The following is a 14,139-nucleotide window of genomic DNA, read 5'->3' as shown; positions in this document are numbered from 1 at the left end:
CCTCTTTTTCTCCCCTTCCTTCTCCAGTTACCATCAACACCATCACAAGAAACAAGCAAACCAACGAACGAACGACCTCACCACTGACAGAAAAAATGGAGTTCAAGACCATTTTCCGCCTCGTTCCCTATCCCAAGGACCCCTGCCTTGGCGATATCGCCTTCTACCCAGCCCTATGGGCTCTCCTCTTCCTTGTGTGCCTGTGCACAAAAATGGCCATCGCCCTCTGGCCATCGGTCCTCTCATACCTCGCCTTTGTCTCAGCATTCGCCCCGGACAAGAACTTTGTCGTCGCTGTGGTGTCTTGGCTCTCCCTACTCCGGTACTGGAAGCCCTGGGCTGCCGCGACGGCTGACCTACGTCATGAAGTCGATCTCGCGATTGACTTCATATTTCTCGCGTGGTTCTGGATGGGCGTTCCAGTCATTGTCATGACAATCTGGTTCGGCCTGAAGGGGGTTCTTTGTCTTGCCGCCAACGAAATAGTCCGCCGAATCCATGAAGCCATGGAGTTCGAATTCGACCTCACGGACTACATCGTCAAATGCTACTGCCCCATGGAGCTTGGGTCCACCGGCGATCGCGTCGTGGCCCATCAGATGGCAGCCTCCAGAACTCCAAATCTCGTTCTCGTCTTACGCTCGCGCCCTCCCCTGCTCGGCCTCAACAGTGCTGGTCTTGAGGTTATCCATCGGGGTAAACGATCGCGCCGCTCGGTTAAGCCGTCCTTCACAGCGGAGGAGCTGCAGAGCCAAGAACGATTTAAGAAGTTCGTAAAGGAGCGCGCCAGACAAATCCTGGCAGCAAAGAAGGATGGGAGAACCGCCGTTGAGCAACCGGTTATCGATCTGAAGCCGACAGCATCCGACAGCCAAGAGCACGCTTCGCCTGCTCCATCAGTGCCTCAGTCAAGAGAGACTCCGTCTTCTGCTTGGCCCACTGATCCCGAGTCTGAGAACGTCGCCGACGACGTAACGATTGCCAACGGACGAATAGAGACCGAGGAACCCGCGGACCAGAAGGAGTCCAAAGGTGAAGGTCTGGTCGGACCCGGCCCGAAAGCACCAGAGCCCGAGACCTCATCTGGGGTGGAAGGTAATGGCTTGCTGGAGGGTGACGAAGACAGCCGAGCTGAGGAACTGGAAATCTCGCATGAGAAGGAAGGTGAAAGCTCCGCCGAGGAACCCAAGTCCTCATCTAGGGAGGAGGGTGAAGGCCTGCTGTACGAAGTCGACCCAGCCAACGACCCCGAGATCTCATTTGAGGTGGAAGGCGAGGCTTCGTCGAGAGCCACGGTACCCGAAGCGGCCCAGGAACTGGAGACCTCGTATGAGGAGGAAGGTGAAAGCCTGCTGAACATCGACATAGCCGCAACCGAGGAACCTGAGACCTCAATGGAGGTGGATGGTGAAGGTTGGTCCACCATTGTGTCTGTCGCGGAGTCGTCGTTTTACGATGGGCTCCCAGTCACCGGTGGCAACGAGGACGAGACCTCCTATGGGGTGGACTCCGACGTTGAGATGGCTGATGCCGAGACCCTCGCGGGAATGGCGGTACCAAGGCCATTATATGATCTGTGTTGGGACAATTCCAACTCCCAGGAAACCATCCTGCCATTGGAAGTTGCCGCGACATGGTCTTCTGCTAGCCAGGAGCCTGTCAGCTGCGATGAAACCCGCGGATGGTTGGACGTGTCGCCTGCTCTCCAGAGCGCTCAGACTGTCGTCGAGGCCCAGTAGGACGGGATCGAACTTCAGCCTGACCTCTTAGCAGCCGCTGACTGCCACACATACCTGGAGGCGGATTACGCCAACATGGATCCCGACCTCCTTGATCGTCAAATGGACGATCTTCTTTCCGGCGCTTCCAAAGGAACGCTTCCCACAGCCGTCGACTCCTGGTTCGATGAGTACGAGGCTTGGTTAGCGGCCATTCCTGCGGTCGCCGATTCTACCCCCGCCGCCAACATCGTCGACGAAGATGAAGTGATGGCAGACGCAGGATTGACTCCACATTGGGGATCATGCCGTGACGCGCCTCCTTCCGACACAGACGATGACTCGGTCACCGACGAGGAGCCGCCTTTTTCCGACTTCTTCGTTCCAGCCGGCCTTCGGGTGTCTGGTATGGACCAAGAAATGGCCTCCTTGGACCTAGTTGGCAGCGAATTGCCCGACACCGAGGTAGAGTTCCTAACTGCAGCTTTTGCTCAGTTAGCTTTTACTTCGGTGGAGGACATCATCATCGAGGAGCAGCAACGATCCTTGGAAGATGTCAACATGGTGGAGCTCCAAAAGCCAATTCCCCCTGTCGTCGTCTTTGACATGACAGAGCCGGAGGAGCCCACTGACAAGGCGACGGAGCTCAACAGGTCAATCCCCCCTGTTTTCGAGATGACGGAACCCGGAGAGCCAACCCCAACTGTCGTCGATACGGCAGAGTTCAACGGGTCAATTTCCCACGTCGTCGAGATGGCAGAACCTGAAGAGCCAACTCCCCCCGTCGATGACATCGTTCCGGATGCCGCTCCAAATTCACCCAAGCAGACCGTATCGTCCCCGCGATCGCCTTACATGGGTGAAGATGATGAAGATTGGAACGAGCAGGAGGACTCAATCGACCTAGAAGCAATGTTTGATTTCATGCTGGAGCGTACGCCTCCGCAGACTCCGACTCGCGCTAGGTCGGCGAGTGAATCAGACGCTGGGTCTTCCCTCGCTGATGAGCTCGAGGCCGCCATGCTCGCGGCGACACCACCACAATCGTTCTCACGACCGCCGTCACCAGACCAGGACGTGCCCCTCTGGGCATTCCCTCCTGACATGGTGGACAACTCGGCTGGTACCGCCACCAATCTATCGTTGAACGATCTGTTCAACATTCGTCGGACAATCGAGGCCAATATTCCAACCGAAAGCGCCGCTGACGACCTTTTGAAAAGGGATATAGCCCCGACCGATTGTGTATCTAGATCGGACTCAGTCACAGAGGCGCAAGAGCCACTTCCAGAGGACCATACCCAGGCGAGCAGTTCTAAGTCCCCCGACGACGACGCTACCCTGGCCTCTGAAGCAGTTGTTGGTGAAGAGCAACAACCTGAGACTGAGCTTCCGACTCCGGTCACAATCCCGACGATCATTGTGACTCCTGAGCCGAGCCGAATGAAAGAGGTCGAGGTCGCGCCTATTAGGATGGGAGGACTCCTTCTCCCTGGCGGAAATCTTGTTCTGCCCGCGACTCCCGCCCCCATGACCCCCTTGCCGCAGCAAGTCAAGACCCCCGATGCTGAAGAGCTGAAGAAGCAAAAGGAAGAGAGCCTAGCTCGGGATCTGCGCAACGTCATGAGGAGGCGCCGGCCTGCTTCCATTTTTCACCCGAAGCTACCGCAGAAGTCTTCGGCCCTTATTCGTTCACCAGACGCCGCGGAGAGAGAAGCCCAGCTTCGATCTCCACAGTCCTTCCAAGCCTTGTCTCGCGCTGGAAGCGATGCTGATGGTGGAATGGATGTCGAAGACGAAGGAGCGGCAAAGGTGATTCTCGCTTCGCCCGCCGTTATGAAGGCGATTCGAGCGAGCGAGGCTCAGAGAGAAATTCTGCATGAGGGCAATGCAGACGAAAGATGATGCACGATGCTCATCTTTTCTTTTCTTGTTTCTTAATTTTTAATCATTAATTCTTAATGTTTAATGATGGATGGTTATCAGCAATATTCGAGCTCCCCGACTGCTTTTCGACTTTTGCTTTTTTTTTTTTTTTTTTTTTTTCGGTCTTCCAGCTATACTCTACATTTACGTCTTACATTTGGAGTTACGGTTTTGAGAATCTTGGGTTTGCGCAGGTCGAATCATTCCTTCTTGTTCAATTTTGGAACTGAGCGCATTCGTGTCGAACAGCTTTTTGGACACCAACCGAGACGATCAACTATTATCTTTAATATTGAAACCAACTGGGAAAGCAGCTGAGCTCGGCTCTTCTGAGGGATTTTTTTTTTTTCGATGGTATTTTTGGGCACCGAGCAAAAATTGTCTTCTGTCAGAGACTTGGGACGCGGACATTATTTATCCAGTTTACGCCGACCAATTTGCTCCTTACGCCCTTTGTCATATGCATATTGTGAGGATATGTTTTGGCACACACTCAATTTTTCCACACCATCTAAGAGAGCTTTATTGCAATTTTCGGGACATGCGATTCAGTAGAACGCACACATCATTGTACAGCACTCTCTTTTGCTTGTCTTTGTCGCTGAATTCGCCTTGCCCCTGTGTCATCAATGGCACATTGATGGAACCAAAGCCTCTTGACTCATAATCATTTGCTTCTGTTTGGACTTTATTTCTACTTTTATCGACGAGCGACTTTCATAATCTTCTTGATCTTGCTCTGCTCAGTCGACCATACAGAAGGGGTTCATATGGGAAAGAGATAATGAGCACAGATGGATCTTCATTCTACTTCAACAAGCATCACCATCTGTGGCTATCCCTTTTCCAGTGTTTAGAATTGTCGAAGACATCTACACAGCTCGACATTCAAGACACAAAACTTCGGGGAATCATTGCGATACATCGGAATGGCAGCGCAAAGCTTTGAATACTTCATTCGCATGCAGCTCCACTCGCAATGATGTCGAACAACGTCGCTTATCCAGACCTCTCACCAAGCGTTCGACAAAATCACATTCAGTCAGCACTGCGATCGGGAAAGCAAAGCAGCAACTAGCTACAGCTACAGTTACAGCACCCGCTATTTTTCCACTAAGATATCATCACAGCATCACATCTGCTTTTGCTTTCCTGCTCGCAATCGTGTCGTTGCCAAGTCAGTTTCACACTGCTCAATCTACGCAACACGGCAACGACATACTGAGAGCAAAAATATTGGTCTATTGTCGGTTTGGTCACATCTTCAACTATATCAAACCACTACTTCAAACAGACAAGACTTTGGTTCGGCAAATTAATATGCAAGCCACTGGTACAAATTAACTACCACTTCATCCAAACCCACTGGCTCAAGCAAACTACCACTTCAAACCAATTTACTGGTTCAAACAAGCCACCACTCCAAACTAAAGCACTGGTTCAAACTAAAGCGCTCCATCGAGCCACACTACCGGGCCAGACCAGACCAGACCAGACCATGCTCCAGCGCAACAAGCATCTACAATCTACACAGCTGCGATATGGTTGTCTTTTTGCTCTCACAAGACCGGGAATCTTGCATTTGATAGCGACAGGGGAACACTTTTTTTTTAAAAAAAAAATTGGTCGCTATCAGACTTCTACTTTCATCAAAGTCTCACAAGATTTCTGGCTTCTGTCAAAGGTCAACTCAATTACTCAAAACCACTTACCTTCTCGCCTTTGACACAACAAATTTGGGAAAATTCACACATCTTTGTCGAAGGATACCTTCAGCAAGCTATTCTACGCTTTATTATCCAGGAATACAACATGATCGCAAGACATCTTATTCCTTGATAAACAAACCACTGGGGAAATTGGGAGGATCTGAAACAACTTCATCTACTTCACATCGGATCCTCCTTTAAACACAAAAAAACATCAACGGGGAAATTCGGGAGAGACTAGAAGCTAGACACAATCTATCAGAATTCAGCTTTCGCTTGGTCTCTCCCAAGATCGAGAAATCGCGCTCAAGTTTCTAGTCTGAAAGCCTGACATCAAATCTCAATTCATCATGGCTGCGCGATAATTCTCAATTGTGTGTTGATCAAACTACCTACTCACGACAACACACAACAAATGGGGACTTGCCAGAAAGGAGAGATAAAAAAACATCATCACTCTCTTCTCATTTCTCGGCACAAAACACATCAAACTCGGAACCGCCAGAGATCAAGACGCAAAACTTCTATACATTACAATCCATCGTCATCTACTGATCTCTCGGCACTCATGGAGGTTTACTGCAACCACGGGCACCTGCGCAGCGATAAACCCAAGAACGTTTTGTGTCACTGCGCAGAATGACCATCTTACCAATTTATTTTCGAACCATTTTACCCTGCAAAAATCTCCGAGCTTCATGACATCAGCCATGAACTCTCATCGGTCACTCACAAGCGATACACTCAAACTTCTCATCGCCTTTCGAGACCACCCAGTGGTGGACATCAACCTCATCCAACAACTGATCCTCATTGGAGACGGCTTAAATCATAATCCAACTTCAAACCACAAAGTTCATGTCGTCTCCATTGAGTTGAACAGAATCCAAACTTACCACTCAAACTAACGATGATGGTTCGATGTCCACCACTCTCTCCAGTCAAAACCAATCACACGCTGGAACCCAATGTCTAGGCCAACCAATATTCACGCCTTTATGACTTGGACAAAATCGGCCTTGGCTGCCCTCCGCAAGGACCGGCACCATACGGGAGGAAAACGAATCTCTCGAATTGGTAACAAGCCATGACCGCCTTCTTGGATAATTTCTCGAAAGATAAATCACTTCAAACTCTTTACGGAATGAATTGAAACAAGACACACACACAACATGGGGCCAAAAAAAAAAAATGCCACAGCCCGCCCTCCGAAAGGACTGGCCCCAAACGTGAGGACGAAGAATCTCACGAATTGGGAGCAGGTTCGTTGGCGGCCCCATTCAATGCGAGTCATCATCCAAGAAGAACATGGGACAAAACAAAAAGTGTCTGACTGCCCTCCACAGTGTATTTGACTTGGACTGGCCCCAAACGGGAGGTAAAAGAATCTCACGAATTGGGAGAAGGTCATGACCAACCCATGGACACACAGAACGAGCTCGGAACCAAACCACAGCAAGCAAGCTTCGTCATTTGAGAAGAAGTAGAGATACAGAGCCTTGGGGAAAAAAAAACCCGGCCCATCTCCACTACGTCATCTTCTCAGCTCCGGATATTGAAGACAAAAACAAGATCTTCAATCGGACCCAGGTGCTTGAAACTACTTTCTACCACTCAAATGCGCCTGGAAATATAAACCACAAACATCAAACCACAAATAACAAACGGCATAAAATGCCAAAAAAAAAAAAAAAAAAAAAAAAAAAAAAGAAATGCTGCACAAAAAAAGTGTGGCAAAGTCAACATCGTGGAGGAACACAGCCAGAATATGGAATTTTGGAGTGGAAATCTCGTTCATATGATGGTCTAAAGGCGGTCTATCGTCTACCTAGTATCTACTCTTGACCTTCATCCACCCATTTGAGCTACTAGTCCGCGGCGAGTCTCTCACATCGGGAGTACCGCCATTCCTGCTGCCCACAGCCTTTGGATCAAACACCCCGTTACCCGCCATGCCTTCGTCCTTCCATTCATCATCGCCAAGGACCTCCCAATCAGGAGCGGGCGCGTCTCCAAGAAGCTTCTTCTTCAGCTTATCGGCAAGCTTCAACGGACTAGGCAGTTTGAAAGACTTCATCAGTTCGGTTCCTTCGTCGCTGGCAAGGCTGTAATAAGTCGTGCCATGAGCATACCGGCCGATCCAGCTCTGATTCGAATCAGCATTCTGGCCTCCATTGTTGGCGTCTACTCCTGGCGCGCCCATCGAAAAATTGATGGCACCGCCTTGAAGCTGATTATTCATCAACAAATTATGCAAGTTCCGGCCCATGTTGCAAATGTCCTCAAACGAAGTCTTATCTCCAACAGACACGCCCTGCGAACAGCAGAGCCAAGCGACATCATAAGCAAGCAGCGTGGCGCCTTCGAGGAACAACGAATAGGCAGCAGGATCCTCTTTGGAGAGCTGCGGGAGAGATTTATCCACAAACAGAGGGCGAGGTCGAGGGACATGGGAGTTGGCAAATGGGGACTCAGACAGGGGAGTCGGAGCCAGGAGAGTCCCGGGGAATGAAACGTCGCCATGGCGGTAGGAATTTTGAATGGTGAACATGGTTGGTCGCGGGTAATCGCGGTGAGGGAGGACGATCTCGGCAGGAAGGCGGATGGAAAGGTAGTGGGAAACCAGCATGAGAACATGCGCTACATGGGCGAGAGAGGTTGAGATAACCTCGGGCGAAAGAGCTGGAAAGAGTCAGCATATATATCTTGGGCGGAGGATTTTGGTTCTTGTCGTTTCTCTCTTCTTCTGTTCTTGCCACGGATCTCTTTTCTCCTTTGTTCTCTCTCTCTCTTTTCTGTCCTCTCCTACATCTCTCTCCAGTTTTTGTCTTCTTCTCTCTCTGCCTGTATTTTGTCCCGCAACTTCTTTTCGACTTATACTTATCTCCTCTTGTTCTTTCAATCTTCTTTTCTCTTCTTACTATTCAAATTTCGCTTTCCTCTTTTCATATTTCTTTCCCTCGAGTCCCTTGTTAGGGATAGAGAGGGATCAAAGAGATATATACCATGTATTTTCTTCTTTTTCATATCTCTTTCCCAAGTCTCCTTCGTCAGGGATGAAGAGGGATCAAAGAGATATATATCATTTATACTATACTAGGCAAGAACAGTGAAGAGAGAAGAGGAGGACGACATGAAGAAATGGGGACATTTTCGGAAAAGATGGAAAAGAAGGAAACTTTTGGGTACTCACAGTCCATGCTGGTTAGATCTACAATGGGAATCTTGCCGAGATGATATTCGTAGCGCCCAGTGCCGCCTTTCTTCGTGATCCTTCTAAGACCGTAGAGCCGGACAGCTTCCGTGCACAAAAAGGCACGAGTAGAGGCCATGTCTTCAGCACTTTGCGACCATCGGAATTTGAGCATATGAATCGACTTCTCTACTTCCTTGAGCTGCTTGGCTCTACGCTCGACCATACCGGTAGAGACGGAGGCTAGGTCAGATCTCCGCCGAGCGAGGGCCGCCTTTCTAGCCTGGATCTCATCCCTGGCAGCCTTGATTTCGTCGCGAAGCCTATCCGCGGCGGCGAGAATCTGATCAGTCTTCTGCTCCGCGGCATCTCTCTGCGAAATGGCTTCATCCCAAGTATGCTTGTTTGGTTTGGCTGCATCATCCAGGAGCTCGTCGATCTGCGCCTTGAGCGACTCATTACCGAGCATGAGCTGCAGGTGCTTCATGCGGCCCTCGTAGATCTTGTTGCGGGCATCTACGGCGCAAAAGAACGGCCGGCGCTGAGCGTCATGCGGGTGATGGCAGATGTCGCACTCCATATCGTAGGACCTGATTGCTGCAGTTGCCGAGGCTGAGATGGGGAGTCGACGGATGGTCAATATATATGTCGGGATGATGCAGGCAACTGGCGCTGTCCGCAACGACCGATGACGGAGGGAGAGCGAAGATAGGGCCGAGTTGGGAAATTTATACTTTGGCCCAGTCTGCATATACTTTAGGTGAACACATGTGAATTCTGGGTCTCTGAACGCGAGTGAAGCCTCTCTGGAGCAAGCGATGCGATGCTTGGACGCTTGAATAGAACAGAGGTTGAGGATTGAAGGCATGAGATCACGGGGTGCGATAACGACAGCTGAGCTGTTCAGACGCCACTGCCGGGCCTGGCCACCCCCCCAAGGCCAAGGGCGGAGGCCGCTGTGCTGCGCGGCTCTAGTTGGCCGCCCGCCAGGCAACTGCCCGTAGGGCTCCACTGTGGACAGCGGCAGCAGAGGCGCTTGCGTCTGGAAATCTGGCGAGGTGGCCGTCGATCTCCCTGACACTCTCTCAAATCAAAGTTTCACGTTCAACGCCCGCGGTGACGGTGACGTCCATCACGGCAGCTAGCGCGGCCCATTCACTGGATGAAGCTTGTCTAGTCCATATTTCTTTTTCTTGTCTGTACCATCGGTCTTGATAGAAACTCACATTTGCAGCCACGCTCGCGCTGCGTCCTTTGCACTGCAACGGTCTCCAGAAAGCGCTCCAGATGGCCGAGTCGACGCTCCGCAGTGATTCATTCTCCCTTCCAGCAAAGCAGCCAATACCAAAGCGCAATCCCCTTTTCTACCCCCTTCTCGTCCACGCCAAATAGCTGCCATAGATCACGCCAAGCATCTCAGGTACACGGCAGCCCAAGCATCATCAGTTCCATCATGGCTTCACCGAAATCGCCCAATGGCGCGGGCCGCCTGCCCGTCTATGGGACGAAAGAGGACCTCAACGACAAGGATGAGACAGCCGTGTTAGATTTCGAGAGACCGCGCTTTGCTCACACAAAGACGCCTGATCTATCAGCTGAACAGCATAATGGCAGGCTGACGCCAAACCCTCCTGCCGTCCTGGGTCCTTTTGATTGGGACGACTTTGAGGCGCGGTATGAAAAGGCTCTGGTTGACGCGGATGAGCAAGAGCGAGAAATCCTCAAAGAAGCTGAAAATCTTGCCAAGGTAAGACGTGCTGCCTCTTTTGATTATCTTCTCCCACATATTGTACTAAAGTAAGCAAACTATACGTGCAGTATTTCCAGGTATGGTCATCGGCTGCCTCAGCCCATGATGACGAGCGAGCGGTGAAGCGCTTACAGACGCGACAACGCTTTGTGAACATTTCTGAGGAAAAGATGGCCCAAAAGCAGCAGCATTGTAAGCACCCACGTACAATTTACTTGATGCTTGATTCTAAAACTAACGGTATCGCTAGACGAAGAAGTTGTGCGTGCGTTTGAAAGTGCATTGGCACTCCTTCGGTCTACATAGACTGAGCTGGCTGGATCGCCCGCTACCTCACATCGGCATGAAAAATTGCTTTTAATGCTTCTAGCCGATTCCTATTTTCCCTCCCTCTATCTTTGATATATATGCACGGCGCAAATGTCGGTTGAATGCCCCAATGTTCGATGCGTCTTCGTTATTCGCGTCAGGCTGCAAACTGGGGCACGTGACCAACGAATGTCTTGGTCGCGGTCAGTCCCGCCATTTTACGCAGCGACGGCCTAACCTTACCTCAGCCTACGGATGCCTGCGAGGATGTCGACCAACGAGCTCTCATTTAAAATTCCACAGATATCAAGTGACGAACTATCGGAATTTCACCAAAGTCACTTTTCAAACGAAGCAGTTTCTGATTTTGGACAACATTTCATAACTCTTCCATCACAAGAAGTCTCCGAGGATCAGCTGTACGAGGAATGGGGAGAGGAGGAAGAAGAGGATGATGGCCTCGGCTACTACGAAGACGGTGTAAAACGCACCCTCACAGATGAGCAGATCGAAATATTCAGGCATTCAGAGCTAAGGGAACTCGAACGACAACGAGAAAAACAAGCTCTGGCCAAATCAGGCACGCCGCGAGATGCCTCTATAAATGAAACAGATACCGCTTCTCCCCATGGACCGGGTGCCCCCACAAGTTCTCGAAGCAAGAAGAAAAAGAAAAAGAAGTCCAAGGCGGTAAAGCAAGAACCTAAGCCAGATTTACGGAAGCGAACCTGGGATGTTGTTGAAGCTGGGCTCGATTCACTTGACTATGATTAGAGCGGAACTCATGATATTTGATAGCGATCAGCCCTCTTGGCATTCTCGGGCGAATTTGCAAATTTTGGTTACCAACGCATGGTAATGTACAATCAGCGGTAAGCATTATCCGTCTTTTCTTTCTTTCTTTTTTTTTTGTTCTTCCAGAAACACTTGTACTGCATTATGATGAAAACCTTTTGTATCGTCATCCTTAGTCAGATCGCGCGTGCAAGCCTGACGAACCAACGACCAAATCTGGGGAGGGCTGGCAAAAGCGACATGACGAGTAATTATATAATCTTCTCTCTGAGGCTACATTCGTTCCCTGATAATTGCTTAGGCCGTTGAATTTGACTTTAGAATACAGGCTAACTTCAAAACTAAAGCACAGGGATTGCGTCTGACAAGATATGATGAAGTGGCTGGCCGGTGGAAACATAACGCAATGCAATACTAATATTCATAATATACCGTAATCTTTAGCCAAAAAAGGCCAAAAAAAAAAAAAAAAAAAAAAACTGATAATTGCACAAGAGGTGACATCGCTTGATAGGTTTGTAGTAGGAGTAACTCTCTTCCAAGATAAGGTAGCTGCTGTAGTTGCTACGCAGCATCTTTCAGTATAAGGATCCAACAACAGCTACAGCCACTGCTTCAGCTTCAGCTTCAGCCTCAGTGACAGAAACAGGTACCGCAGGTAGTACATGCACGCACCCAACAGCAGCTGTATCTACAACGTGCCCAGGCCTTACAACGCCCGGTTCACATGTCTTGATATCCGTGCTGCCCAGCGCCCACCGCGCAACCTGACTCAGCTCAAATCTCTGTCCGCTGGCACCGAAATCAGCTAAGCGATAAGCGCTGCAGCCAATGGCTGATCGCCGTTGGCGCCAATGTGGGGCTGAACTGGCGGCACATCCCATCCCACCTTTGGATTCTCATCTGCATCGCCAGAAGAGGGATCCTCGCCTGAATCACCCTCCCGCGCGGTCATCGTCCAGCGCAACAACATACTTTTTTTTATCCTCATTGCGTCGCGTGTCTGCGACTCCTTCAGCCAAGATGGCGCGCGTCTACGCCGACGTCAATCAGAACATGCCCCGCAGCTATTGGGATTACGACAGCGTCAATATCAGTGCGGAGATCCCCCGTCCCCATGTCCACGCGAGCTGTGTGGTTGGAAGAGACAGGCGCTAACATGCTGAGCAGGCTGGGGTGTTCTCGAGAACTACGAGGTTGTCCGCAAGATCGGTACGTGGCTTGCCTGAATCCGCTCGATGCCGCGTCGCGCGACTGTCCCCTACGCGTAGCTAATCGGAAGATGCACAGGTCGAGGAAAATACTCCGAGGTTTTCGAAGGCATCAACGTCGTCAACTACCAGAAGTGCGTCGTCAAGGTTCTAAAGCCTGTGAAGAAGAAGAAGATCAAGAGAGAGATCAAGATTCTGCAGAACTTGGCTGGCGGCCCCAACGTTGTTGCACTGCTTGACGTCGTGCGAGACTCCCAGGTGAGCAGATGATGAGCATAATTGGCAAGCTATAGATGTTGCGGTGAGCTGACTGAAGGGGGGGGACATCCCTGGCGAATCGCAGAGTAAGACTCCGTCTCTCATTTTCGAGTATGTCAACAATACCGACTTCCGAAGCCTCTATCCCAAGTTCAACGACCTTGATGTGCGATTCTACATTCTCGAGTTGTTGAAGGCTCTGGACTTTTGTCACAGCAAGGGAATTATGCACCGAGACGTGAAGCCTCATAACGTTATGATCGATCATGAGAACAGAAAGGTAAATTCCGGACAGAAAGCACAAGATATGTCATGTTTGCTTCTATGTACTAATTTGCGGGGTACAGCTACGTCTTATCGACTGGGGTCTGGCTGAATTCTATCATCCTGGAACTGAATACAACGTCCGTGTGGCCTCTCGTTATTTCAAGGGCCCCGAACTGCTAGTTGATTTCCAGGAGTACGACTACAGCCTCGATATGTGGAGTCTCGGCGCTATGTTTGCCTCCATGATCTTCCGCAAAGAGCCCTTCTTCCATGGAAACAGTAACTCTGATCAGCTGGTCAAGATCGCTAAGGTCCTTGGCACAGACGATCTGTTTGACTATCTTGACAAGTACGAGATCGAGTTGGACGCACAGTATGATGATATTCTAGGACGGTTCCAGAAGAAACCTTGGCACAGTTTCGTCACATCGGAGAATCAGCGTTTTGTCTCTAACGAAGCCATTGATTTCCTCGATAAACTACTGCGTTACGACCACCAGGTTCGTTACTCGCCCCTTGCCTTTCTTTTTTTTACCGCTTTCCTAACTAACGCCAAATTTAATAACAATAGGAACGTCTGACCGCTAAGGAAGCGCAAGCGCACGCCTATTTCAACCCTGTTCGAGACCCTGAGGTTTTCAAGCAAAACTTGATCGGCGCTAACGGAGGACCGTACAAGTCCTGAAATGGCTACGGTGCTTTATTCTCTCTATTATCCTTTAAAGTATCGCGATCTCTCTGGCCTCTTTTTCCCGTCACCGGTGCTTGAACCCTTACCTCTTCAAAAGATAAAACTACAACTCTTTCGGCTGGGCTGCCTAATAAATTTTCAAGGGGATGAGTCATGGGAAATAAACGAAAAAAAAACAGCGGCAAACACTTCTTTTTATGATGAACGGCAAGTTTCTGCAGTTGTCAAAACGTGCAGGAATATGATAGGAACAACAATATTTCGGTGGCTGGATATGAGAAAGAAAGCAAGCGGTTAGGAAAACACTACAGC

General features: G+C 49.9%; 7 protein-coding genes across 7 annotated transcripts; 6 read left to right on the top strand and 1 right to left on the bottom strand.

The window, feature by feature from the left end:
- Positions 1–95: 95 nt before the first annotated feature.
- TrAFT101_005832 (uncharacterized protein) lies at positions 96–1,739 on the top strand (the record flags this gene model as incomplete). Its single annotated transcript, XM_024900228.2, has 1 exon — positions 96–1,739. One exon carries the CDS (start codon positions 96–98, stop codon positions 1,737–1,739), a length of 1,644 nt encoding a protein of 547 aa, XP_024760337.2.
- A 75-nt stretch (positions 1,740–1,814) lies between these two features.
- On the top strand, positions 1,815–7,163 carry TrAFT101_005831 (uncharacterized protein; the record flags this gene model as incomplete). Its single annotated transcript, XM_024900243.2, has 3 exons — positions 1,815–3,530; positions 4,775–4,821; positions 7,115–7,163. The coding sequence occupies 3 exons, from the start codon at positions 1,815–1,817 to the stop codon at positions 7,161–7,163; spliced, it is 1,812 nt and encodes a 603-aa protein (XP_024760336.2).
- On the bottom strand, positions 7,130–9,403 carry TrAFT101_005830 (uncharacterized protein). The gene is made up of 2 exons (XM_024900252.2): positions 8,547–9,403; positions 7,130–8,035 (listed from the first exon to the last, which is right to left on the bottom strand). The coding sequence occupies exons 1-2, from the start codon at positions 9,295–9,297 to the stop codon at positions 7,182–7,184; spliced, it is 1,605 nt and encodes a 534-aa protein (XP_024760335.2). The 5' UTR covers positions 9,298–9,403; the 3' UTR covers positions 7,130–7,181.
- A 596-nt stretch (positions 9,404–9,999) lies between these two features.
- Positions 10,000–10,602, top strand: TrAFT101_005829 (uncharacterized protein; the record flags this gene model as incomplete). The annotated part of the gene is made up of 3 exons (XM_024900206.2): positions 10,000–10,293; positions 10,365–10,488; positions 10,547–10,602. 3 exons carry the CDS (start codon positions 10,000–10,002, stop codon positions 10,600–10,602), a joined length of 474 nt encoding a protein of 157 aa, XP_024760334.2.
- A 270-nt stretch (positions 10,603–10,872) lies between these two features.
- TrAFT101_005828 (uncharacterized protein) lies at positions 10,873–11,379 on the top strand (the record flags this gene model as incomplete). The annotated part of the gene is made up of 1 exon (XM_066127594.1): positions 10,873–11,379. The coding sequence occupies one exon, from the start codon at positions 10,873–10,875 to the stop codon at positions 11,377–11,379; it is 507 nt and encodes a 168-aa protein (XP_065983706.1).
- A 1,044-nt stretch (positions 11,380–12,423) lies between these two features.
- On the top strand, positions 12,424–13,821 carry TrAFT101_005827 (uncharacterized protein; the record flags this gene model as incomplete). The annotated part of the gene is made up of 6 exons (XM_024900140.1): positions 12,424–12,496; positions 12,571–12,612; positions 12,691–12,869; positions 12,955–13,149; positions 13,217–13,636; positions 13,708–13,821. The coding sequence occupies 6 exons, from the start codon at positions 12,424–12,426 to the stop codon at positions 13,819–13,821; spliced, it is 1,023 nt and encodes a 340-aa protein (XP_024760333.1).
- A 1-nt stretch (position 13,822) lies between these two features.
- On the top strand, positions 13,823–14,125 carry TrAFT101_005826 (uncharacterized protein; the record flags this gene model as incomplete). Its single annotated transcript, XM_066127593.1, has 1 exon — positions 13,823–14,125. The coding sequence occupies one exon, from the start codon at positions 13,823–13,825 to the stop codon at positions 14,123–14,125; it is 303 nt and encodes a 100-aa protein (XP_065983705.1).
- Positions 14,126–14,139: the final 14 nt, after the last annotated feature.

The sequence above is a fragment of the Trichoderma asperellum genome, chromosome 3 (genome assembly GCF_020647865.1).
Source record: "Trichoderma asperellum chromosome 3, complete sequence".
NCBI classification, from domain to species: domain Eukaryota; kingdom Fungi; phylum Ascomycota; class Sordariomycetes; order Hypocreales; family Hypocreaceae; genus Trichoderma; species Trichoderma asperellum.
This window is presented reverse-complemented; position numbering and strand designations above follow the sequence as displayed.

Excerpts from the sequence above, each read along its gene's own strand:
- TrAFT101_005830 (XM_024900252.2), bottom strand. The coding sequence starts at position 9,297 with ATGCAGACTGGGCCAAAGTATAAATTTCCCAACTCGGCCCTATCTTCG. Across the intron at positions 8,036-8,546 it reads AGATCTAACCAGCATGGACT|CTCTTTCGCCCGAGGTTATC; the intron begins GTGAGTACCCAA and ends GACTCTTTCCAG.